The sequence below is a fragment of the Montipora foliosa genome, chromosome 3 (assembly GCF_036669935.1).
Source record: "Montipora foliosa isolate CH-2021 chromosome 3, ASM3666993v2, whole genome shotgun sequence".
Lineage (NCBI taxonomy): Eukaryota > Metazoa > Cnidaria > Anthozoa > Scleractinia > Acroporidae > Montipora > Montipora foliosa.
The window spans coordinates 20,358,805-20,382,804 of record NC_090871.1 but is presented as its reverse complement, the minus strand read 5'-3'; the positions used below and the strand labels follow the sequence as shown (position 1 = coordinate 20,382,804).

Sequence of the window (24,000 nt, the reverse complement as noted above, 5' to 3'; positions counted from 1 at the left end):
TTTGCTTTCTCTCACATTAGCGAAGTCTGAGGAGAAATTGCAGTAACAATAGATTTGAAAACCGTAATTTGCCCTTGGCGCCTACTGGAAAATTAGTGAAGTTTCCGTACGCAGACGGTAGAAAACGACAGGATACCATTTCGCCAGCTTCTCGAACACTTTCGGTTTCCGTTGTCGAAATCTTGGATGTTTCCCACCTTAAGGCACCGTAAAGCTCGAACACAGGCATTACCTTCGCAGCAACAATTTGAACATTTCCTTTAAAGAATATAATTTATAAGAAATAAGTATAAGCGTTCTCTGGTAAAAGGTATTAAAAAGACTATGAGCTTTCGACAGACTGAACTGCTGTCTTCAACGGATAATCGTTTTTATCCGTTGAAGACGGCAGTTCAGTCTGTAGCTCATAGTCTTTTTAAAACTTTTTACCAGAGAACGCTTATACTTATTTCTTATCATGCATCCTGGTAACGGATCTTCAATATAAATATAATTTATGCCTGCTGTTTAGCGGAGATCAGCAATGGCTCACCTCGCGCGTCCAGCCGTGTCTTCGGAGGGGAGCGCTGGTAATCGAGCCTACTACCAGGGCCATACGGCTTTTTCCGGCCCTCTCGCGCTAATACATTCGGCCTTCATACGGGGATTTTCCCACTTGTTTGACATTGAAGGCGAGCGCGGGGCCGTAGGGTCCATATGATAACGTTGCATATCTCCAGCCCCCAAAGTCCTTTATGAAACCATAATCCACTCATTCTTCAAAATAGAAGGGACAAAATCGTTGGTACCTTCGAGCGCCTTCGTCTTTATGGTGCATAGGAAATCGTGTTAGCGAAAAAGACAGAAACACACACCTAGACGGGAATTTCCGTTTGTTTCAAGTAGCAAATTGAGGCATTCGTCGTCTTATGTGGCACCAAATTTAGTTCTTGTCTTTGAAGGTAATTTAGCCTTTTGCGACAAAAGGTGCATCACGCCCTCTAACGGATAAGTTGAAATAGGAGAGATTAGCCCAAGAAAAAATTGATTCAGATATCCAATGGATTCTGATTCATCCGGTTGATTACGCTACCGTGCTTCAATGCCGCATGGCTCTCTCAATACACCCCAGACTAACGGGACAAGAAGCATTATTTTATTTCATTGTTTCATTTAGATTCAGTCATTCACAGTCTGGAGGAGAATGTTAACAAGATCTGGCCACAACCAGAAGATGAAGCACTCCCTGTTGCAGATTCTAGTGAAGTACAAGTGGCTCCAACGAGTATTTCAACCACGAGTGAAATGGAGATGGAGCAGGCGTTGTCCCTGTTGTTTGACCGAATTTGTTGTTGGCAAGAGCATTCGGTTCTTGCAACATTAATGTCAGGATTGGCGAATCAAATGACTTGCAGGTCAGTTTTGTCTCATTATATTATCAAATCGCAGTTATCAACAGTTATGATGGCAAGACCAAACTAACCGCCCATAACGCTTAAGATGATAAGGCTGCGTCCAAACACCTTCGACGTAAAGGAATCGATTAGTCATTTCGCAGTTTTGGGAAATCCGTCGATATTTAACAATTAGACCCGTAGCCCGCAAGGGCTACGGGTCAATAGCCCATGAGGCGAAGCCGAATGGGCTATTGACCCGTGGCTCTTGAGGGCGAAGGGTCTAATTGTTTTAGTATCACCCAACTAGTCGGACAGAAAAGGCAATAATAAAGTTAGCAAATGCAAGTTGAAGAAATATTTATTTGGGAATAAAACCCTACTCGAGGACTATTACTAATAGTCATCTAGTAGCGTAGCCAATTAAAATGCAGGAATTGTATTAGTCCACTAGTTGGGTGATACTAACAATATTTATGCCACGTCATAGAAGAAAGTGGCAATGAACAGAGAAAAGGTGCAATTTTTTCGGCGGTGTTCAACTGAACCTTTCTATGTGACACACAACGTTGACATGACTGTTAAAACAGGCTGCTACGCTTTCTTGCAATGTACCACTAAAGGATCGTGTGTGCGCAAAGATATAGTTGCGTTTCTAGAGACATTGCCAGTAGTTTACTCAAAACCCGTTGCATACCTAGTATGTAACCGCTTCAAATATCAAACCACTGTCATTATATCAGACAAGCTACATTAATAATGTGATTGTATTCGACGTTTTTTTAATTTCAGGACAACTTTCCATCGGGCAGAAGAGGTGGAAAAACAATTAGAAGCACTCGCAGCCTATCAGTTGAATAAAACAAGCAGAAAACCGGAAGTAAAAGCCCAATATCAATATTTGCGGGCGATATTACCCAAGGTATTTCCATAACAGAGTTAATTAACCATGTATTTTGTTATTTCATCTTGTCTCTTATTGCTGTGGAGGTGTTTGGCGATTGGAGACATGGAAGAATCTTAGAAGCCATAGTAAACTTCGTTCAGAGGTTTTATCTCGTGCATCATAAAAGTAAAAAGTAAAGCTACCATATTTAATGTCGATAACTCGTAACAGTAATTCAACTGACAAACCTGAGGTCGACGGTGCGCTCATTTTACTCCCCCCCCTCTCCATCAGTGCTCCGTTTTACGGGTCTTTAAAGCTAATTAAGCTACGCTGATAGGAAAGAAGTGGAAACAAGGACAGCGCAGTGGCACTGGTTTTCGCCAACGGCTGTGAACAAATTTCTTTCCATTATTTCAATCACGAGGATATTAGAATGTTGTGAGTTACATTACTCCTTTTCCCGCTCTCATTGTAACATAGGTGCCTGGCAGAAAATATATGCGAATCAGTTCTGAAGGAGACACCGTTCGTAGTCTTTGCCATCGATGTTGGGTTATCAGCCATTCTTTGTTTAGTTCGAACAAAAGCGGGAGGTGCAGCAACTGCTTTTTATGAGTCTTCGAGTTTAACGAGACATTTTTTTAAAGTTGACTGAACGGGCATTTCATAATTTCCATTGCTGGACATCATTGTTCGATTCTGTTTTTTTTTCTTTTAGGGTGACAATCTGAGTGGAAACTTTTGTTCCATCTTTCAAGTTGTAGAGTCTGATCTACTCTGTAACTACTTGCTGCTAAAGAGCTGTTCTCTCTGGTCACAAAATTTACAAAAACAACGTGCCGAACAGGTGATTTGTTTTTTTCGTATGGAAACTGCAGTTATGACTTGAATGCAACAAGGTATTGCAATAGATAAATCGACGCAATTCGTCCTAAAGTATATTCATCTAACATTCTTCAGCATTGGTATGTTTCAACCATTGACACCGATGAACGCTTTTAATTACTTATTAATTCAATAGCAAGTTTTATCGCTTCGGAAAAGTATAAATAAAACCGACGCGAAAATAAAGCCTGGATGACTTCGTAACACCTTCAATTATATGTTTGCTAATTTTTATCATAAATAGACTTGAATAAAGAAAAATGATTCAGCCATAGTGACAAAAGGTTTGATGTTTTGTTTCCTGAACGGTTTTCAGTTATAAGATTGCAAGTAATTTTGCTATTGCTTAGATTTTGCGTTTTTTCATCGGAGAAATTTGCTAGAAAATATCGCACCACATTTTTAGCCAATCAAAAAAAAAAGCAACACTCATGGTGACTTTCTCGTTGGCTTTTTCCGCGCTCAGTCCCGGCTGGCTTTGTTTGCTTTGCGTTGTGATTGGTTCATTTGAATGTCAATGTCCATCTTGATTGGCCGAAGCAATCGTTTTGGCTTTGATTTGGAGCAACTCAACTGCTCCATGGTAACTGTCTATCAAGCAATGTATTCTTGACTAAGTGCAAGTTTTTTTTTTTTCTTTACGTTCAATTAAGGTCACTTCACTTGAATTCAATTCTTTATTTTATTTACACTGTCCATACCATTTACACACAATTTGTATTATAAATAACAAAAAAAAATTAAAATAAAAAAGAGAAAAGAATAATATTATTCCGTAATGTAAACGGTTAATAGTAAGTAAATAAGTAATTGCAGCACAAGCATAGATATATAAAATTAAAATAGCTTAACGCTTAATGTTAACTAAGTAGGGTAAGTAAAGTAGAATGAGATGAAATTTATTATTTCTTGAAGTTTATAAGCACGAGGGAGTCGTATTATTTTACTCAGCATCAAGCCAGCAGTAAACTGAACTTTGATTAATCAAAAGACATTTCCATTTTTTTTTTAAAGGAAATAAATGACAGATGCTTCATTTTAGGGGGGACAGATTCCCATATCTTGGATCCAGCAAACTTGAAAGACTATTTCCCAGAATTAGTTGATATTTGCACTCTAAAAAGATTGAATTTACTAGCAAATCTTGTATTATACCTACGGATACTATGATATCTGGAATGCTATCAGCGTTATTCATAATTTGATGTATAAGACAGCATATTCTGAATTTATATATTTTTTCGAGTCTAATAATTCCTAAGAGTTTATGATACACTATTTTTCACTATAATTTCTGTGTCGTTATAGGGTTTAAACCTTTACGATCTAAATGTCCATTGCCTTCTTGGAGGAGCAAAGAATCTGCTGGACAGTATTGCCTCTAAGAAGCTTCTCACCGAGACGCAAGGACCTTTAGAATCTCTTACAATTAACGGCTATCACGACAATATTCAACAATTAGAAATATTGTGCAAACATTTCTGGGTCAATGGAGATGTTGTTGATAACCACAATCAAGTGGAAAGGTGAGTGAGCTCCAATCGACAGCTGTGATCAGGTCAAGAGCGCACTTGTTTCATCCAAAATCGTATAATATAGTAAAACCACGCGAATAAGAACCCTCCATTTTAAAATTTAGCCTAAACAGGTACTTACATCTAGGTCCTTAAATAGGTTCTTATTTTCTGAAGAAAAATATCACGTGACAGAATTTAGTGGTATTCAGCCTTCGTCCCCTATGCAGCGGCCTGGTTTCTCCTGTCCTCTATATAAAATTTGTATAAAAATATTGTAAATACAGAATTTTAATTCTGTAAATCTTTTAAAAAAGATTCACGTAAAAATGACTATCATAAGTAAAATCGAAAGATCACATGAATCCTTCAATTCATAACATCAACATGTACACATTTTACTGTTAAAATTCGTTGCCCAATTACAATTCAAACTGAACAGATTAAAATGTTGTACGGTTGTTCTTTGAAGATATCTGGAATTCTGCCATGACAGCATGAGCAGTAGAGTGAAATAAAGTTCTCACCAAACCCTCAAACAATTGACATACTTAATAACCCAGGCTCTTGTATAAAATTTAGATAATTGCATATTAAAAAGCTATTTGATTTGATTTTGAACAATGGTAGTGGGAGTAGTGAATGACGTTTGTCCTCAAAGAGAACTCTAAAACGTCAATAAGTCTTATTTGCCAAAAAGCACACATATTTTTAGACTTAAGAAAATAAGAACCTGTTTCAAATTTTAGGGTCGACAGGTTCTTGTTTAGGGGGGTTCTAACTGACAAATTTTAGGCTGACAGGTTCTTAAAAAAATTGGTTCTTACTTGCGGTCATTGTTTCTTAAAGTGTCTTTGTTTGTTTGCAGGGAATCAAGCCTAAGGTTGTTTATTTCCAAACTGATCCACGTCCTGTTGTCAATTAAAGAGATTCTAGAGCCAAACGACCAGCGACATTTGTTGTGTCTCGTTGGCAACTTTCTTGACTGCATTAAAGACAGCAACGGCTTAACGTCGGCAATAGGTGGTCTTAAAGATGCTCTTCGTAATGTAGGTGATTGCTTCAGACAGATGACTGGCAGCATAAAACAAGCTGATTTGATTTGCGGCCTTCTGAAGAACTGCCTTGAGGAACTATCCAGTGTTCTTAAGAAGACACCATCAGGTACAATCCTTTACTTATAGATGGAACATGCTACTATTCAAGAAAACTAGATCTCGAGCCCGTTTCTTGAAGTCTCGAAACTTCGGACCTTCAGTTTTGAGTGTTTGAATTTCCTTTGAGGTTTTAAGTCATCAAACTCCACTATCCTTTTGCTTTTTCAAAGTTGTTTTCTTGAAAGCACGTTAAAGGAACAGCGTAAAAAGAATGAGGTCCGAGCAGTTTTTGGGACTGTCGACTGAGGAACGGGATTCTGAGGTGCTTTCCTGTGGACCTAAAGCCCCAATCTAATATGCAAATCACTTCATCCTCATTTTTCTTTTCCAAAAAAAGACCGAAGCACATAACATTCCCCTCACTATCTTTTTTCGGTTTCAACGCTTTTCCCCTCAATTCAGTTCTTGCATGGTGTGATTTATGTGATTAAGGTGATCCAAGTGAAATAATCTCGAAGTGGAGTTTTACGTGACTTTTTCCGTCGTGCACGTCAGCGCCTTGAATCTGAGGGTGCGTTCGATTGACCCTATTCCGGAATAAGAATACGCGGATTGATGATTTAAAACGGTACATCTGGCGTTTTGAAGCGAAAAGGATAATAAAGATATGTTTAAAATAGCATTTTAGCAGGTGTTTGACAATTTTAATGTGAATCTCCGTAAAAACGAAGGATTTCTAACTTCTATTCCATGTATTCCTATTCCGGAATATGGTCAATCGGACGCACCTTAAAAAGTCCCTGTTACAAAAGTACCCAGCAGCGTCTTGAAACGTGTAACTTTTTTAGGTCGCTTTCAGTGTGAAAACGGTTTCATCCTTTGCACATAAGGCTGGTTTTCACTAGCGACGGAGTCGGAGTCGTAAGAACGCTTATGACCCAGTGAAAATCAAAGATCGGAGTCGTAAGCCGAGTCATAAGCTCGACGGAATCGGAGTCGGAAGAATCAGAACGTTCTCATTTTCTTCCGGCTCCGCTTATGACTCGTCGCTTATGATCCAGTGAAAACTAGGTTGTCGGAGTCGGAAGCAGAAGTGGAAGAACCAGCCAATCACAATACTTGAAATCGAGCATTGTGATTGGTTTATCCCTCCGCTTCTTCTTCCGACTCCGACAAATACAGTTTTCACTGAATCGTAAGCGACTGAGTCATAACCGGAATTGGTATTCTGCTTCCGACTCCGACAGTTTGATTTTCACTAGATCGTATTGCTCCGCGCTTCTGATTACTACTACTACTACTACTACCACTACCACTACCACTACCACTACCACTACCACTACCACTACCACTACCACTACCACTACCACTACCACTACCACTACCACTACCACTACCACTACCACTACCACTACCACTACCACTACCGCTACCGCTGCCGCTGCTGATAATGATAATGATAATGATAATAAAGAGAGAAAAACCACTCGGAGCAGAGTAGAGAACCAACAAACTCAACCCACATATGGCGCCGGATGTGGGAATCGAACCCGGGCCACAGTTGTGGGAGGTGAGTGCTCTCACCACTGCACTATCCCTGCTCCCGACTCCGACTCCGAATCCATCGCGAGTGAAAACCAGCCTATAGGATTGACAAAACGTCAAATCACGTGACATCTTGGCGTCCTGAGATATGCAGCACTTCGACGTTACTTTGAACGAGGATGCAATTTGCTAACGGCATCGTCTAAAAATTACCTTAAGTCGTTTGAGATGTTTTTAACCTGTTGTATAATAACACTGCGCGTGTTGTTTATTTTGTCCTTAGGTACTACAGAGTTCTTTTTAGATGCCATATGTCTTGGTAATTTGTGGGCAAATCTTGGTTTAGCTCAGTGTTTAGTTCTCTCACCTTTCGGGCCAGTGGATCCTGTGGAAAAGAACTGCGTTGAGTTGCAACATGTTAATGAACAGGTGCGACCCCTTTTAATATAATTCCTTCTGACAGGTTTCCCTATAGTTTATTTAATAAGTTCACATCTTGAACAGTACTGATGTACTCGTGGTTACGTAAGTTTAGTGCACTTAGCTTAGTAAGGACCCCTAAGCCTAACCCTTACCCTTACCCAAATCCCATGACAAGGAGTGAACAACTCCCATACTAACCCTTTGTCACGGCATTTTTACAAACCGATCTATCTTTGGACTACCTTTTCCGCAAAAATTAGTTTGTTGCGATTGGTCATTGGGCTCCTGCGAGAGTGTCATACGCGGGAAATTCAATCTAAAAATAAATCGGTCTGTGAAAACGCCGTGACAGGAATATAAGGCTGTTGTTCGCTCCTGGTCTTGGGCTCCTGCATGGCTTAGTTTAATATATTCGTCGCACACATTACAATAAGGTATGCTTATAAATAAATGACACAGAGGATGTGCACATGACAAATTATTAACAATAGATGTGTGACGAAGAAAGAAACAAAACTTCCTAAATGCAACCAAACGCCTTTTGATCTCATTCTACGTGTTTCCTTCCATAATAGCGAGCTTACGCAACAGGACGGCTAGAAGACTCAGACGGCAGAATGACGAAAAAATGTCGCGTAAGATTGGGAATGCACAGTCTCGTGCGACATTTTCTCGCCATTCTGCCGTCCTGAGTCTTCCAGCCGTCCTGTTGCGTAAGCTCGCTAATACTTGCGCGTGCTAGAACAAGACGAACCGTCTTATGGACGGTCGAGGAACGGTCATCTCATCATTCTGTGGTCGTAGGCTCATTAGCCTCTTCAGGAGTTCATATAGATGCTATGAACGGGCCTATTGGATGTTTGCGAAATTGGGACTCTTGATGAGAAAGAACGTATTTGAATTGCTCATTTTCCCAAGTTAGAGATTGTTTAGTGATATTGCAGCCGTTTGTGTGTTTGAGGACGCCATTTTCCCTTTATGGCATCGAAATTTACGAGACCTTTGACTGCTCTTGCACCGGTCACAATGGAGCGAGATTTCAGTGTGACAGAGGTAGTCTTCCTCTTTTCCTGTCATGAATAGGGGATTTTGGCAGGTAGACCTTGCTCGATCATGCTACATTTTGTCAGTTCATATTGTATGCGGAAACATGTTACTCTACGCCTTCCTTTTCCTGTGGTCTGTAAGTAGTCTACGTCTACTTCAGCGCAATTCATGTTTTTCTTTGTGTTCAGATTTTGCGAGTTGAAGAAGAGCTCAAAGTACGTTTTTATGCCGAAGAAATCTGGACTGGACTGAAGACAGACGCTGAACAATTTGAATCTCTATTATCACAAGAATCTTGGAATGAAACACAATTAACCTCAAACCCATTTAGAGTAAAGAGGCTGCTAACGAAGCTACGAGAGCTTAGAGGAAGGGTGGAAAGTCTTGAAAAGAATGTCGCCTTCAGACCGGCCATATCGCAGGTACGTTTGAGAACAAGCTCAAAAATGAACTTTTCTCTATCCAAGTTCAAGGACCCTACTGGGAATACAGTTGTTTACTAGGGAAGCCATCATGGCACCCGTGACGTTACGCGAAAACTCTCCATTTAGTTGTTTCAATCACTCTCAAACTTCTCTTTACAGTTCGATGCCATTTTGGACGAGGTTAAACACTTCATGCGTACAGTGGGAGATTCCAGTAGTGTCATCGCACTGGTGGAATCTATGCGTGATATAGCAGCTCATTTTTACTCTTCACTGAAAGAGGGAAATGTTGAAATTCTCCCACCAAACACAGTACACACTGCCATACAAAAGGCAAAGGCCTGGTATACATCAGCGGGGAGGTTTGTGCAACACATGACGAAGGATTACCCACTTTACTGCGATTTATTGGCACCTTTTGTCACTGGTATCTCTCAGGTAGGAACATCACTTTAAGTCAGTTTCGGATTCTTACCGTTGAAATGGAACAAGCGTGGAATGGAAGAGCATTTTTGGATTTGCATTACGCTATACACGCTTGTTCTAGTTCGATCGTGACGAGGCGAAACTAATTGTTAATTTAAAAACGAGAGAGGGTGCACATCACTTTTCTTTGTTTCTGCGGTGATACTTAACATCTTTTGTCCAAAACTAGAGCCTGGTAATCAGAGACCAAGGAAAGTGTTTGAATGACGATGAATTGTGCATGCCTTTGTCTATCTATGGTGGGCATTTAGACTTTCACCCAGAGATAGCCGTCATTACCTTTTTTTGTTGGAATGGACGTGCTCAGTAACGATCGGTAAACTTGACTTGGTGTTCGCTTGTTACTTGTGAGTAATTTATTTTGGTTTAAATTAAGATGGCCTTTTGAACCGTGCTCCAATCTTGGTTTAAAGAAACTCAAGTGGAATATTTTAATACAATCCCTGATGATACACCGGAGTGTTTAAAACGTCTTTTTTTATTCTCGCCACCGATTACAAAGTTTACTTTCCCAAGCCATACGTGAACTATTTAAAAAGAGGTTTAGAAGAATCTATCTTCCTTCTGGGTAATCTTACCTATGCCTTTTTGTTGTACTGTTAACACAGGTCATGTATGGTATATCTTTGATGTCAACAAGGCTATCAACTTTACACCAGCAACACACATTCTGGTCAAAGTTCCCGATGGATAGACGTGTTAAGGTAACTCCTCCGTTCTGAACTAGCTCTTGAAGTATATCGGAATTTAGAGGCGTATTCACTTGACTAAATGACGTTTTTTTCGTTAGGCTGTTACCATATGAATAAGTAATGAATCGTTTGTTTGATTAGCCTTGAAAAGACCTTGTGAGGAATGGTCAATGGAGTAATTATTTTTTATTCTATTTTGTTGTGGGGAAAAAAGGAGGACAGTCTAAATTTACCACGATTTGACTAAAGATTGTTCAACCGACAGAAGCATGACTGAAGGGGCTTATCGCTCTTTTTTCATTGGAATGAACTGTTGATGGTTTATCTAAAACGTATTTTACATATAAAATCCCGACAGCTTGCAGAAACAGATGATGTAATGCTGCTATCTATGTGCCAGTTTCCCGCTTCAAGTTCTTCTTCATGTTTGGACGCAGCAGTTTTCCTAACAAGCCACTCTTTACAAGCTATCCAAGGTATTAGACAATAGACAGAAAATGTCACTTCATTCGAGGTTGTCAATCTCCTTCAGTGATTGTGTTTTTTCCTGCACCTTCTAACCCTAAAAAATGTTGTTCTCAGTAATATTTAAAGTGCTACTATGACCAAAAAATCAATAGGTCTTATGCATGATGACGTTATATGCTTAAAAATTCACCGCCAAGCGTCATTTGCACAAAATTATTCACATCATCTGGACATGCAATACTGTTCGCACATGGATTTTCTTTTCAAGTTTTTTTCCTTCGGGACTCAGCTCAAGCTAAAATTTAAAAGTTTGATTATCGAATTCGAGCGGCGAAGCAAATTTCCCTTTCGTAAATGGTCCTTGCAATTTGAAACGGTCGTTGCCATTTCTCAGAACGGTCGTTGCCATTTGAAACGGTCGAAGCCATTTAACTAAGAAAAAATATTAACAAAAATTTAGGCAAAAAAGGAAAAAAAAATTTATAAAAGAAAAACTGGAGGAAAAAAAGAGTTCAAGACTCGAACTCGGGTTCTTAGCCCTCACCATAAACAGAACCCTAACCCGAACCCTAACTCATATGACCAGCGAGACACAACTCCCATTAACCGCAACCTTTTGAGTTCTTAGACCTAATGAGTGTAATTCAGAGCTAAAAAATGGCATCGACCGTTTCAAATGGCAACGACCGTTTTTTTGGTATACCTTACAGCGCAAAAAGGGGACTTTTAAAAGAATAAAAAAAATAATAAAAAGTGACTCAAATTCTATCATTGCGGAGGAAATTATGCGCAGTTGGATACACATTGCATACTATAGGAAGTGGCCTTCATCTTACAGAAGACAGATTATTTTGGCGTTCATGATGTAATAGACGATTACTGTCGTCAGTTCTTATCTGGTCAGTAACCTGTGTTATCCGTTTTGATCTCAGAGGGTTGTTTTTTATTTTTGACAAATATATCAATCCTTACTGAGCATTTTTTCTGGTAAATGTGTTTCGCTTCAGTCGTTTTTTAAAATTTATAAAACTAGTGTTAAATTCTTCTACAATAAAACTTTAACGGCATGATTAAAAAGGCGCGGTGGCCTCATGGTTAGTGCGCTCGACTCCGGATCGGGTTCGGGTCCTGGCCGAGGCCATTGAGTTGTGTTCTTGGGCAAGACACTTTACTGTCACGGTGCCTCTCTCCACCCAGGTGTATAAATGGGTACCGGCGAAATTAGTGCTTGGGGTAACCCTGCAATGGACGAGCATCGCATCCAGGGGGGAGTAGAAATACTCCTAGTTGCTTCATGCTACAGTAACCGGAGATAAGCGCCGGCCTGATGGGCCTTCTAGGCTCGTAGCAGACTTTACCATGATTGAAATGTGCGAAATATGATTTAACCGCAGCTTTGGCGAAACTTATTGGAGATGATGACAAGGCTGCTTCAGCATCCGCCATGCTGTCCTACAGGTATTAATAGGCTGATTTAGCAACAGAACGGGAACGTCAGTGGCGACGGCGCGCGCAGAAAAAACACCAATGAGAATTCAAAATAGAGTAGACTCCAATCTTTTCCTCTCTATTCTAAATTCTCATTGGTAGTTTTGCTGCGCGCGACGTCGCCACTGACATTCCCGTTCTGTTGCTAAATCAGCCTAATTCCCCCATCACGACGTGTAATGTTGTCGCTTAGTTGCTATGTTCTCTCTAAGAGGTTCTGCGAAGAGCCGACCTCAAGCTAAGGCTACTCCGATTTTTGTCCTTTCCCTCTCCTCCCCCCAGTTAGATGTACGTTGGTTTTAATAAGCGTCTCAAAGTGTTCCCTTACCTTTCTTTCCAACTACAGCGTCACTTAAGTCGAAAAAAACAAGAAGAAAATGTCACTAAATCCTCTCTTTAACTTATAACTCCTTAAGTGAAAATAAACAGTTATAACCCTGAGCTAAAAAACAATCCAAACCTCCCCGCCAACTTTACTGTTGTAAATTGGTATTTGGTGTTTAGAATGAAAGGGGCACTTTGAAATGGTTATCAAAGTTTAGCGTCCATCTTAAGTGTTCTGTATGACACTGTCTATTTTGATTAACGAAACGGTTCTGGTTTTGTGCTTATTTATTAACTCAATGAGTGGAATCGAGAGTGATTGTTTGTGGTGCTCTCTTTTTAAGGAAACATTTTGTTTGTAGAAGACAACGACCTCTGTCCTGTGTCATTTAACTAATCATCATCATCATCATCATCATCATCATAATCATAATGATAATCATAATAATAATAGTCTTTATTGCCAAAACATAAAAGTACATATCTTTTGTTACACTCTAACTGCCTATACACTCAATAAAAATCTACCCTAAAAATAAAACTAGTTCAACTACAAATGAATAATATAAAACTACTTACTTGGCTTTTCCTGTCTTTTTCCATTTGTCACAGGATCCTGAAACTGTCTTTGCTCAAGGTCCGGTATCACTCTTTCCATCATGGCTTCCTCGATCATAAAACCTACCAAGCACTGAATTCTATTCTTACGACTTTCCTCAACAAGTGGCAAATTTACCAAGAACAAGTACGACAGCGAGAAGAAGAGGAAGGCAGCTTGTACAAATTCAAGAACAAGAGTCACGGGTCAAATTGGAGTGAAGACGAAGAAAGCAAACTAGCTATGAGCAGAGCCTTTCCTAGCTTTGACGGGGATTTCAAGGACATAATGTCATCCGAAGATTTAAATGATGTTGGTGACAGAACTCAAGTGGAAGACGGATCATCTGAGAGGTTATCTGCGTCAGATGCCGAACTATTCATGGCCAACTTGGAAGACTTTTCGGAAATCAGAAGAATCCACGAGGAAATCTTCCGCCGACTTCCATCTAGTCTAGATCTGTCTTATTGCGTTAAAGACTCCCTTTTAAGTAGTCCAGTCGATTCCCTGTATTCTGAGGCATTTGAGTGGGGATATCAAACTGCTGCTCTTGTGAAAGCTATCACGCCATGTAAGTTATTTCTTGCTAGCACTCAACTGCTTACAGAGGATGGTTTTTGAGGATATTGCGTAATATTGTGACACCATGCCCATAATGTCGCCAGGTGTGTAAGAGGGATTGAGTGAGAAGTCCGTGGTTACGACAGGCCCACACAGCATCCACAGAGTAGCTTCTGCGTAGTTTGAAATATTGCAGCGGGAACTCGCATATTTCTTGTTAAACTCTAGAGGTATTGTGTCGTAGACAAAAGCACAAAGCAAAAAGGTACTCAGGATTCCTTTGCTGGTGGCAAATTTTCTTGTGTGCGACACAGAATTAAAGCTTTACTTTTCTCCCAAATATTTTCTTAACCGTTTCTTTTATTCTCGTAACATAAAATTTAGGTCTCCTTATCTTTTGCCACGATGCCGTGTTAAATGTCGCTCTCCTTAAGGACGGTGCGTACTATTGTTATTGCGCATACCTTCTGCGCAACTCCAGATACTCGGATTTCCTATCGGTGATGCTTACTAATGTAGGGATATTTTTGCGCGGTTTAAAACTATGCAGAGAAAGTAGGTCTTAGTAAGTACTCTTGGTATCCAAAAAGAAAATTGGGGGTAACCATGCATTCTTTAGAGATAATTAAGCTTCAATTTGAGAGTGAACGCCATACATTGCTTTGTATTTTAGAGCTTTTTACAAATATTGTTCATGAATTATCTTTGAAAAATGCGTGGTTACCCCTAATTTTTTTGGATTTCAATGACACTTGTTAAGATCTACCTTTTCTGCATAATCATAAATCGGGGCAAACATACCTTTGAATTAGTAGGCACCGTCCTCAACTAGTGCTTGCCTTGTAATCTGTCGATTTTTTGGGCGTATGTAGCTGTGTCCAGAAGTTTCCGTATCGCTAGATTCTTAGGTCTTATTTAGGATGGCCTCGTTAGTCACAATGTTGAAAGGTTGATATTATTTCTTTGCAGGGTCAGCAGTGGAAGATCACTTCTCTCGTTATCATTTGTTACAAACTTGTATCCTAAGAGGTGACCTCCAAGTTGGAAATGAAATCACGGTAAGCATTGGCATCGCTTCTGGTTCCATGTAAAAGGCCAAAATAATACGGTATTCCGCTAACCGTCCGCTTGGGCGAGGTCCATTTCCCTTGTGTAATCAATCGATGATTTTCTCGGCATTAGTCAACGTAACCCAGACCCTTTTGTGATAAATACAATTGATGAGCAGTATTATTGTGTCACATTTACAATCTCGAGGCAACGCCGATAGTTTTTAAATGGATACAACACTGACGCAGATCTTGCATTTACCAGAAACCTATTCCTTCGATAGAGTATAAAAAGGCAAACAATTGCACTTTTGGATTGTTTTATTCTAACTGAATGAACTCCAAAATCGATTTTATATTCCATAGCAACATTTCCGTTCTTCAAGTGTTGGTTACGATGCCAGAGAAGGTCGACAACTGGATGTTTACCACGACTCTAACGTCCAAGAAGTGATGAAAGTCAAACCAGTTCTAAAGGATTTTATGGCCCGTGTTCAGGAGCTGTTAGCGGAGTGGCCTGAACATCCTTTTCTGTTACAGGTAAAAAAGTCTGATTTGTCATCACTACCCGTAATATTCTTATCAATAAAGATTTGGTAATGCAAAGACAGGCAAAAATTAACGATAAAAACCGACGTTTCGGTGTCTTCGTGACGCCATTGAACCAACAACGCGTCGTTTATCGTTTTCAATGTGACCTGAGTGATGCGGGTTATGTGGGCTATACGCGTGGACACTTACACACACGTGTGGATGGACATAAACAAAAGGCATCTTTAGTATATAAACACTACCACGAACAGCACGGCGAAGTCCCAAAAGACCTACTGAGGCGATTTAGCATTGTGAAAAAGTGTAGAAATAAGAAATGAAATGCTTTTCATCAGAGACCTAAAACCCACTCTGAACGTGCAAAGCGATTCAATTCGCGCAAAAGTATTTATATAATTAGCTTCAAACACTGTATGCTAATTTCATGTTACACCTCGCCGCAAACTTTGTAATTTTTATTTCTCCTTGACAATGGCGTCATGAAGACACCGAAACGTCGGTTTTAATCGTTAATTTTTGCCTGTCTTTGCATTACCCGTAATATGAATGAAAACGTTGACCCTAGAAACAATGTAAGAAGGGACCCATTTCTGAGCCCCTAATAACGACCAATAGCTATTTGCTTACCCAATAATTGTGGAGAAGAGAATCGATTATCCGAAAGTTGCGCAGGCGCAGCTCGTCATAGTTCCCTTTTATGCTTTTTAACCTTCAACCACTGATACGCATTGGTTGGTTTTTAATTCGGCCTGAGCACTGTTTTTGCGCTGTAAGTTCCGAGTTCGTGTTTTTTGTGGACGACGCACCAAAGAGACACACTAAATATAATATTTCATTTTAACTGCATATACAACCGAATTGGCCGAAGCGGAAAGTACCATAATACTCTTTGTTTCTCTTGGGACCATTGTTAAGTCCAAGGGAAACAGGAAACAATGCTCATACAAAATTTGGGTGGACAAACGAGGAGTATTATGGTATTTTCCCTATTTTCCCGCTTCAGTCAGTAGGGGAAGGATAGCAAAGGCAACAAATAAACATAGTAGCAGGGCTCGAAATAATTTCCGGAGAGTCTCCGGACACGATGACCGGCCAAATTCATTTTATCTCGGTCACGTACCGTTTCTGGCCTGTCAAATTATATAAAATAAGTAACTCTTAAAACAGGGGCCCATGAACCAAAACTGGCGTTATATATTTCCAAAAAAGTTGTTGCTTAGAGCTTATAGCACTTTAAAGCTCTCATTGTCAACAACGGTTCTTGTTGCATTTCACCAAGGATTTCAGATCAAAGTTCCGCAAATGACAATACACAGCGACTTGCTACAACTGAAACAACTGAACAGCATGGAAATTTATTTCATTTTCAAAAGGATCAAATGTGACCGGTCAACATGACCGGCAAGACGAAAGGTTGCCCGGTCAACTCCCAAATCAGTTCGGACATTGTCCGTTGACCGGCCGTTATTTCGAGCCCTGTAGTAGTGTTAGCAACCCAATTATCTGGAGGCAAAAAATTGAGCAAAGCGCAATCAAGGAGAAAGTTCAGGGAATTAGACCATTTTACGGTTGTGTGCTTAGTTTCCTGGCCTTTGAATGAAAGTGAGGCTAGAGTTGACTTTGCTTTGATAGGAAACCTCACTGATTTTCTTATGTAAATTCCTTCTAATTGGCATGAGAACAACATCATTAACATAAGGAAAGCAGTGAGGTTTCTGTCAAAGCAAGGTCAACTCCAGACTCACTTTCATTCAAAGGCCAGGTAACTGAGCACACAACTGTAAAATGGTCTACTCAAACTAGAACAACCCCTGCTTGTGTTCTCGGCATGACATAGGCCCTTCGGTGCGGCGCCCTACGTCCTTGGCCACGCTGCGTTATGTTAGTTGTATTTCTTGAAAGCGAGTTCAGTTGGGGATAGTGAGGCTGATTCTGATTATTTCTCTCTTATTTTTCAATCAGTAGGCATTGCCTTTCAAAACTGACGATTTAAGGAACTAATGCTCTAAACGTCAGCTCACAAATCTTTATCGCGTTGCTGAATTTATCCGATAAAGTTTAGAACGGTTTTCATTTGAGTGTCGTAAAACCATTACTTCACTGATTACTTCGACCAATCACAGCAGATGCAAAGACCTCCATCATAATGGCGGCCAAATAAATATTATTTTGTTTTAATGCAAATAAGCATTTCTGGCCTCGCTACGACAAGAAAAAATTTGGGTTTCAGCATGAAGGCAATAGGTCTAATTGACAAAAATACAAAAAATTTAAAAGTGGTCGCATTTTATGAAAGTGGTCTGTGAACAAATCCAAATTCGTAGCAATTCCTCGCAACTTGCTAAAAGCGCGGGAAAAATCCGGGCGCGCATGCAAGTCCAACGCGATTGGTTTTGGTTAATAGAGCAGTTTTCAAATGACTATAGGAAGTAATTACGCGATTGCAATAGGCCATTTCCGATGTGTAAGTGCGAAGTTTTTCATATGAAAATTAGTTCATTCATATATAAATAACTATTCACCATCACAAAAACTTTGCACTTAGACTCGCTTTGAAGAGGAGGCAAACATGAACTCGGAAATGGATTATTGCTACGCTTAGTGATTGGTTTAAAAATCTCGCTCCATTTTATTAACCAATGAGAAGGAAAACCAAAACCAATCGCGACTTGCACGTGCGAATTTTGCAGGGCTTCGAGCAAGTTCCACGGAATTACTTCGAATTTGGATTGGTTCATTGCGCAATTTGCACTTGCTGAGATTGGTCGAAGTAATTACGTTGGTATTTGTTTCACGACACTCAATTGAAAACCGCTCTAAACTGGCGCGAGATTTTTAAACCAATCACCAAGCATAGTAATCGCAATCGCGTAATTACTTTCGACAGGCACTCCCTACCCACGCGCGGCAGCTCCACGGTCTCTTTAGAGACAAGACCATTCATTTATCTGTTTCTTTTCTAGCTGGTTGTGGTCATAGAGAGAATCCTTTGCTTTCCTGTCTCAAGTCCAGTGATGAAGATTTTAACAGGTCTTGAAGTTCTGCTAAGAAAGGCGCAGGTAAGGCTGAAGGCGTCAGGAGAGAGAGAGAGAGGGTTTGCTCGATGGACTATAGTAAATTTGCTTTAAGGACAATAGGTGAAACGATCTGTTTCAATAGGTGAATAAGAAGTGCAAAATTATGGATTGGGCGGAAGTATGTGCGTCTTACTCCCACAAATTTTAGAGTATGGACCACTAGGCTACTCTGTCCAAGGAATTAAATAATTCCCTCGTTGTGCGTCTTTTTAGAGCGAGTTTCAATCGAGTGTCGTAAAACCAAAACCAAAGTATATACTTTGGCCAATCAAAAAGAGGGAGACAATCCAGTTATCCAATCAAAACTCGAAGTAATCACACGTAGCCGACACAAAGCACGGGAAAATGTTCACGTGCGAGCCACGATTGGTTTTTGTTTCACTTCTGATTGGTTGAAAAAGTGGCGCGAGAACTTTGAACCAATCACTGAGTGAAGTAATGCAAAACCAATGCAATTTACTAATTACTTTCGACACTCAATTGAAAACCGCTCGATACGATCTTAAGTTACGTCGTTTGACTTGAGGTAACAGTTTGGTCAAATTGCTTTCGCGTTTGCTCTCACATTTTTTTTTTGGGGATTCAGATGTGGTTACAAGGAGTCGCAGTCAGTTGAAATAAGTGTTGTCGTTTTTTTCTGCACAGGACTGGGAATCCAACGCTGCCAAGCACGTCAGTCTGAGAGAACATTTAGACAGAGTGACACACCTGATCATACAGTGGAGAAGAATGGAACTTAAGTATGGCTACCCTTGAGATCTTTCATCTATTTGAAAGATGAAAAGCATCAATTGAGCGACGCACTTCTTCTTTCCTTTTTTTTTTTTTTTTTTTTTTTTTTTAGGTGTTGGTCATCCCTTCTTGATGTGGCCACTGCCAAGGCTGCTATGAAGTCCAGTCGGTGGTGGTTTCATATCTACAATCTGTTACAGCAATTCAGAGCCAACACGTCAGAACTCACAACCACTGGTAACTACAACAGTTCTAATTCTCAACCATTTTTGCCCAACGCTCAAGGTTTGTCTTCATTGCACAACTTTTACGCATTGCTATGACAAATGCGTTGAATTCATATATATATATTTTAATCACTATCGATCCTTTCAATCGTTCAATTGCCACCTTTCGTCAGTTCAGTCTTAGTGGGATCTATGTCAACTGAACCTACAATGTTGAATGCTCAACCTTCAATTTGTCAGTGCGATAGCGTTGGAGCACCCGAACTGTTAATCGGAAGGTGATGGGTTAATAAAACTCCGATTACTTATACCTGAGCCTTCATTAATAAATACATCTCTGCAGAATTCATAAAATACCATAGTCTGTATAAAGCGAGTGTTTCTTTCAAAGATTCAAGGTATAATAACCTGTTGAAGGAGAGTGAAGAACACCACAGGATAGCACCAAGTAATTCTTCGTTGTCAATGGTCAGACATTTTCTCCTTGATGTCCAACAACAACAACATCATCAACAGAAGAAGCAGTGGGAAACGTAATATTCCGCTATTTTCTATCATCTTTCCAGAGATGACGAGTAGCACAAGTTGCATAACGTTATTTTTGCTATTCTTATACCCCTTATCCAAGAAGCATAATTGGAGAAAATTAGCTATTTTTAAGCCGCCAACCAATCTAAAGCCCTAAATCGTCCTTACTGTAAAAACAGTGGTATAAAGTAAAATTGTAATTTGCAAGTGAACATAACTCGTACACCCAGATGGCTAAGCCATTTCAACGCTATAACTTCAGTATCCATTGATCTAGTTTTAAATTTTTTTGATTTGGTTGTTAATTGTTGATCAGGTCGTTCCTTTTTCTCTCTCTCTCTCTCTCTGCTTTTTGAACGCAGAAAGTGTTCTTCAAGTGAGTGAGTTAATCGAGCCCTTTCAGAGGTTCATCGAGACCTCAACCATTGGAGAGTTTCGCTCCCGTGTACAAATGCTATTTACTTTCTACAAGGAGATGTGCTGTGAGGAAGGAACTTCAGGCGGCTCGGAAGGTATAGTCTAGCACATCGTGTTATTGTTAGCGCTTGCTCAAACGGACTCTTTTCCCTTTGCATACGTAAGGTATAATTATTTGAAATTCACATCTAAAAGATTAGGAAGAGTTGCCATTCGAGTGTGGACCGATCCCTTCTCGCTACTAGCGTTAGTTAACAATTATTCGCCGAAGACGAAGTGATTATCGGTGAATATTCACCGATAATCACTGAGCCTGAGGCGAATAATTGTTTTAGTATAAATACACAGATGATTATTTCAAAAAAAGAGAAAAAAAAACATTTCAACGCGAAATCATCTTCACTTGCAGTGGCAAAACGACTACTGGTAGCCATTTTGTCCGTCTAGGTGATTATCGGCCGATAATCCGAGATAGCGAGCCAATGAGAGCGCGCGATTTTGTATAATCACCTGTGTATTTATACTAAACGCAAATATAAAGAAGAAAGCCACTGGAAAGACATTTTCAGAATTCTTAAAAAGAAAAATCCCCGAAAATAAAGCGGAAAGAATTGAATCGTTCTTAAATTAGCGGTGAGCTGGATAAATACTTTAAATTAGTGCAAGGCTTAAAACACTGTTTCGTGTTTGCCTTGAGATCCGGATATCCCGGGTTCAAGACCCGCTCTGACCACTTGCTGAATTTGTTCCTGGTAGTCCCTGGTTCAACTTCTCAGCTACACTTGTAAATAGCTAACTGGTTTGCCTCCGGCCAGTTGGGATTCTAAAACAGTTGCTGTTGTTAATCTGTCATTTCGTTGATTGTGTTTCATTGGCCCTGAAAAGCCCCTACGGGGAGCGGTCAATTAAGTATGTATGTATGTCTGTATGTATGTAATTTTCTCTCTGTCAGTTTTCTACCCAGATCGCGAGGTTCTCTTGACAACAGTACGAAAGTTCGATAAGCGAATTGATTTTGTGTTCGGGTAAACCTCTTTTATATGGATAAATCATGTTCCGCTTTTTTAAAGAGTAAAATGGATACATAGCAACAATTCCTTAGGGAGAGTCTTTTTTATTAGTACTGTTGTCGATTCTTTAAACCACGTGTAAAGATGCCTTAGTAGCGATGCAGAAAGACCAAAACTACAATCAACCGACTAAGGAAAGGCGTGTGGTGTATCCTTCGACTGGGTAAGAGCGTGAGGTAAACTATCCTAATTGCTCATTTATTCCTCTTTTCAGTGAAAGTATCAGATCTGTTGTGGAATCTGTACAGCTACTACAAGCAGTTCATTCCTTGTGTCGAGCAGTCTTTGAAGGAAGCAAAGAACCCAATTGAAAAGGAGCTCAAGGTTTTTCTGTTTGTGATATGACAACGTCAGGAGCACTGGTCACCATTGTTTTTTCACATCTGCATTGGTGCTCATTTCGTAAAAACCTTCCAAATTATTCTATAGTGATATAGTCTTCATATCCACATCCGTTACAGGTTAATAACAAACATACAACATGACCAGCAAACTGTAAGCTGAGTTACACTTTATACCAAATAGCAGACACCTTCTCAGGATCTTAGATGGCCTGTTCCTTTGTATTTCGATTTGCTTTCAATTAGCTGAAGTGAGACCTAAAATTCGCTCCTTGTTCGTGCTTTATTGACTCTGATGTGTGACACGATGATTTTCTATTTGAAGCCACTCTAAGGCCAGTGATGTGAGTGTTTTCTTATTAAGATTATTGTCTTTAGTGTGCTCGGGGTGGAGAGCATTTCAAATGTTCTCGACCGCCAGCCGACCTTGCTAGAGCATACTTTTAACTTATAACTAAAGACAACAACCTTGCCTTACGCCATTAGGGAACTTAAGCAACGACAACAGCGACGGTAAGGAGAATGTCATAAATTTGTATATTTAGGGGCAGAAAAAATAGACCTCTTTCCTAACGGCGGCCAAAAAATATTTTGTTTTAATGCTGAGCCTTTCTAGCCTCGCTACGACGAGCAAATTTCAAACGGACACGAAACAGCTAAACGATATTAGAGGCCCTCCCAGGGGTTTTGGTTTCAAAATGAGGGCAGTGGGTCTAATTGACATAAATACAAAATAATGTAAAAGTGGTCGCCATTTATGAAAGTGGTCTATAGCTTCGCACGCCTTGCACGTGAACTTTTGTCCCTTCCTTTGCCGTCGTCGCAAAACAACAATGTGAAACAACCAAATTTGAGGTTTTATGAAGAACGACAGCACTTGAGGATAAATTTCGTTTTCTCCCCTAAATTAAGCGCTGTCAGTTCCATCCAGTGTCAGTCTTGCTTTCAATTGAGTGTCGAAAATAATAAGATAATTACTTTGGTTTATGATTACTTCACTCAGTGATTGGTTCAAAGTTCTCGTGCCACTTTTTCAACCAATCAGAAGTGAAACCAAAACCAATCGTGGCTCACGCGTGCACATTTTCCCGCGCTTTGTATTGGCTACGTGTAATTACTTCGACTTTTGCTTGGTTTACTTGATTGTCTCCGTCCTTTTTGATTGGCCAAAGTTATTACTTTGGTTTTGGTTTTACTACGCTCGTTTGAAAACCGCTCTAAAGAGGATGAAATAATCACGAAGTGATTAATAATAACGCGAATCTATATTGTGAGATGACGTTCTCGTTGCCGTCGTCGTCGTTGTTTCTTTAAGTTCCCTATTGAGTCTCGAGCTCAATTTCCGGGTTCGGCGTCATAAGTGGGTGGAATTTCTTGGTTTACTGGATACTCTGGTTTCCCCTTACATCAAACACCAACACTTGGTTTGATCTGCTTGAACTCAATTTGACCTTCCCAATTCAGTAGAAGGGCACTTAGTGCTCTGATATATAAGCTTTGAGGCGTTCCTATTATTTGATATCATTAAGTCATTTTTATTTTACTTTTTCGATCCTAGGATTTCGTCAAAATAGCCAAATGGAATGACTCGAACTTCTGGGCCATGAAGCAAGCAGCTGACAAATCCCATTACACTTTGAATAAATTTGTGCGCAAGTACGAGGTAACAGGAAAGCATGATCCATATCAGTGCCGTACGATTCGAACAATCCTATAATAATCGAAGAGTACAGCGCTGTGTTTTTGTTGCCCCTCTTCTCCAGATTGGATTTCAGTTAACTTCGTGATAATGATAATGATTGATGATGATCATAACAATATCATCAACGTCATCCACACCATCATCTTCAACATCATCATCAGCCATCGTTATCCTTTTCACTGTCGTCATCACCGCGTCATCACTGTTCCTATGACCATAATTGTCATCAAGGAAAGTCTACACAATCTTGAGCAAAACACCCCATTACGCTATTTCACTTCGTATTCAACTATTCCTTAGCCTACTTCGCAGAATAGGCGTGAAAAAAATCGTCTGCGCGGCTTATTTCTTCCCCGATTTCATTGGATCTTCCAATCCTGCAAGGTCTCGTAACTGGTACAGATCGATCCCCTTAAATGTGGCACCTGTATGGATTGCCTGTTGTTTTTTTCAATGATGCAGTCATGTGAGATCTTGCGGATGCTTCTTT

General features: G+C 39.9%; 1 protein-coding gene across 1 annotated transcript in view; it reads left to right on the top strand.

Moving 5' to 3' along the window:
• LOC137997033 (midasin-like) overlaps positions 1-24,000 on the top strand; it is a 100,085-nt gene that overhangs the window by 63,596 nt on the left and 12,489 nt on the right. Inside the window, exons 47-66 of the mRNA XM_068842734.1 lie at positions 1,157-1,394; positions 2,166-2,295; positions 2,981-3,109; positions 4,456-4,673; positions 5,530-5,825; positions 7,587-7,732; positions 8,962-9,195; positions 9,358-9,636; positions 10,293-10,388; positions 10,735-10,852; positions 12,239-12,302; positions 13,269-13,825; positions 14,785-14,873; positions 15,231-15,404; positions 18,380-18,475; positions 19,139-19,233; positions 19,338-19,510; positions 20,343-20,492; positions 21,682-21,791; positions 23,367-23,471. Of these exons, the coding sequence (XP_068698835.1) occupies positions 1,157-1,394; positions 2,166-2,295; positions 2,981-3,109; positions 4,456-4,673; positions 5,530-5,825; positions 7,587-7,732; positions 8,962-9,195; positions 9,358-9,636; positions 10,293-10,388; positions 10,735-10,852; positions 12,239-12,302; positions 13,269-13,825; positions 14,785-14,873; positions 15,231-15,404; positions 18,380-18,475; positions 19,139-19,233; positions 19,338-19,510; positions 20,343-20,492; positions 21,682-21,791; positions 23,367-23,471 (3,497 nt within the window). The remainder of the gene's footprint in view (positions 1-1,156; positions 1,395-2,165; positions 2,296-2,980; positions 3,110-4,455; positions 4,674-5,529; positions 5,826-7,586; positions 7,733-8,961; positions 9,196-9,357; positions 9,637-10,292; positions 10,389-10,734; positions 10,853-12,238; positions 12,303-13,268; positions 13,826-14,784; positions 14,874-15,230; positions 15,405-18,379; positions 18,476-19,138; positions 19,234-19,337; positions 19,511-20,342; positions 20,493-21,681; positions 21,792-23,366; positions 23,472-24,000) is intronic.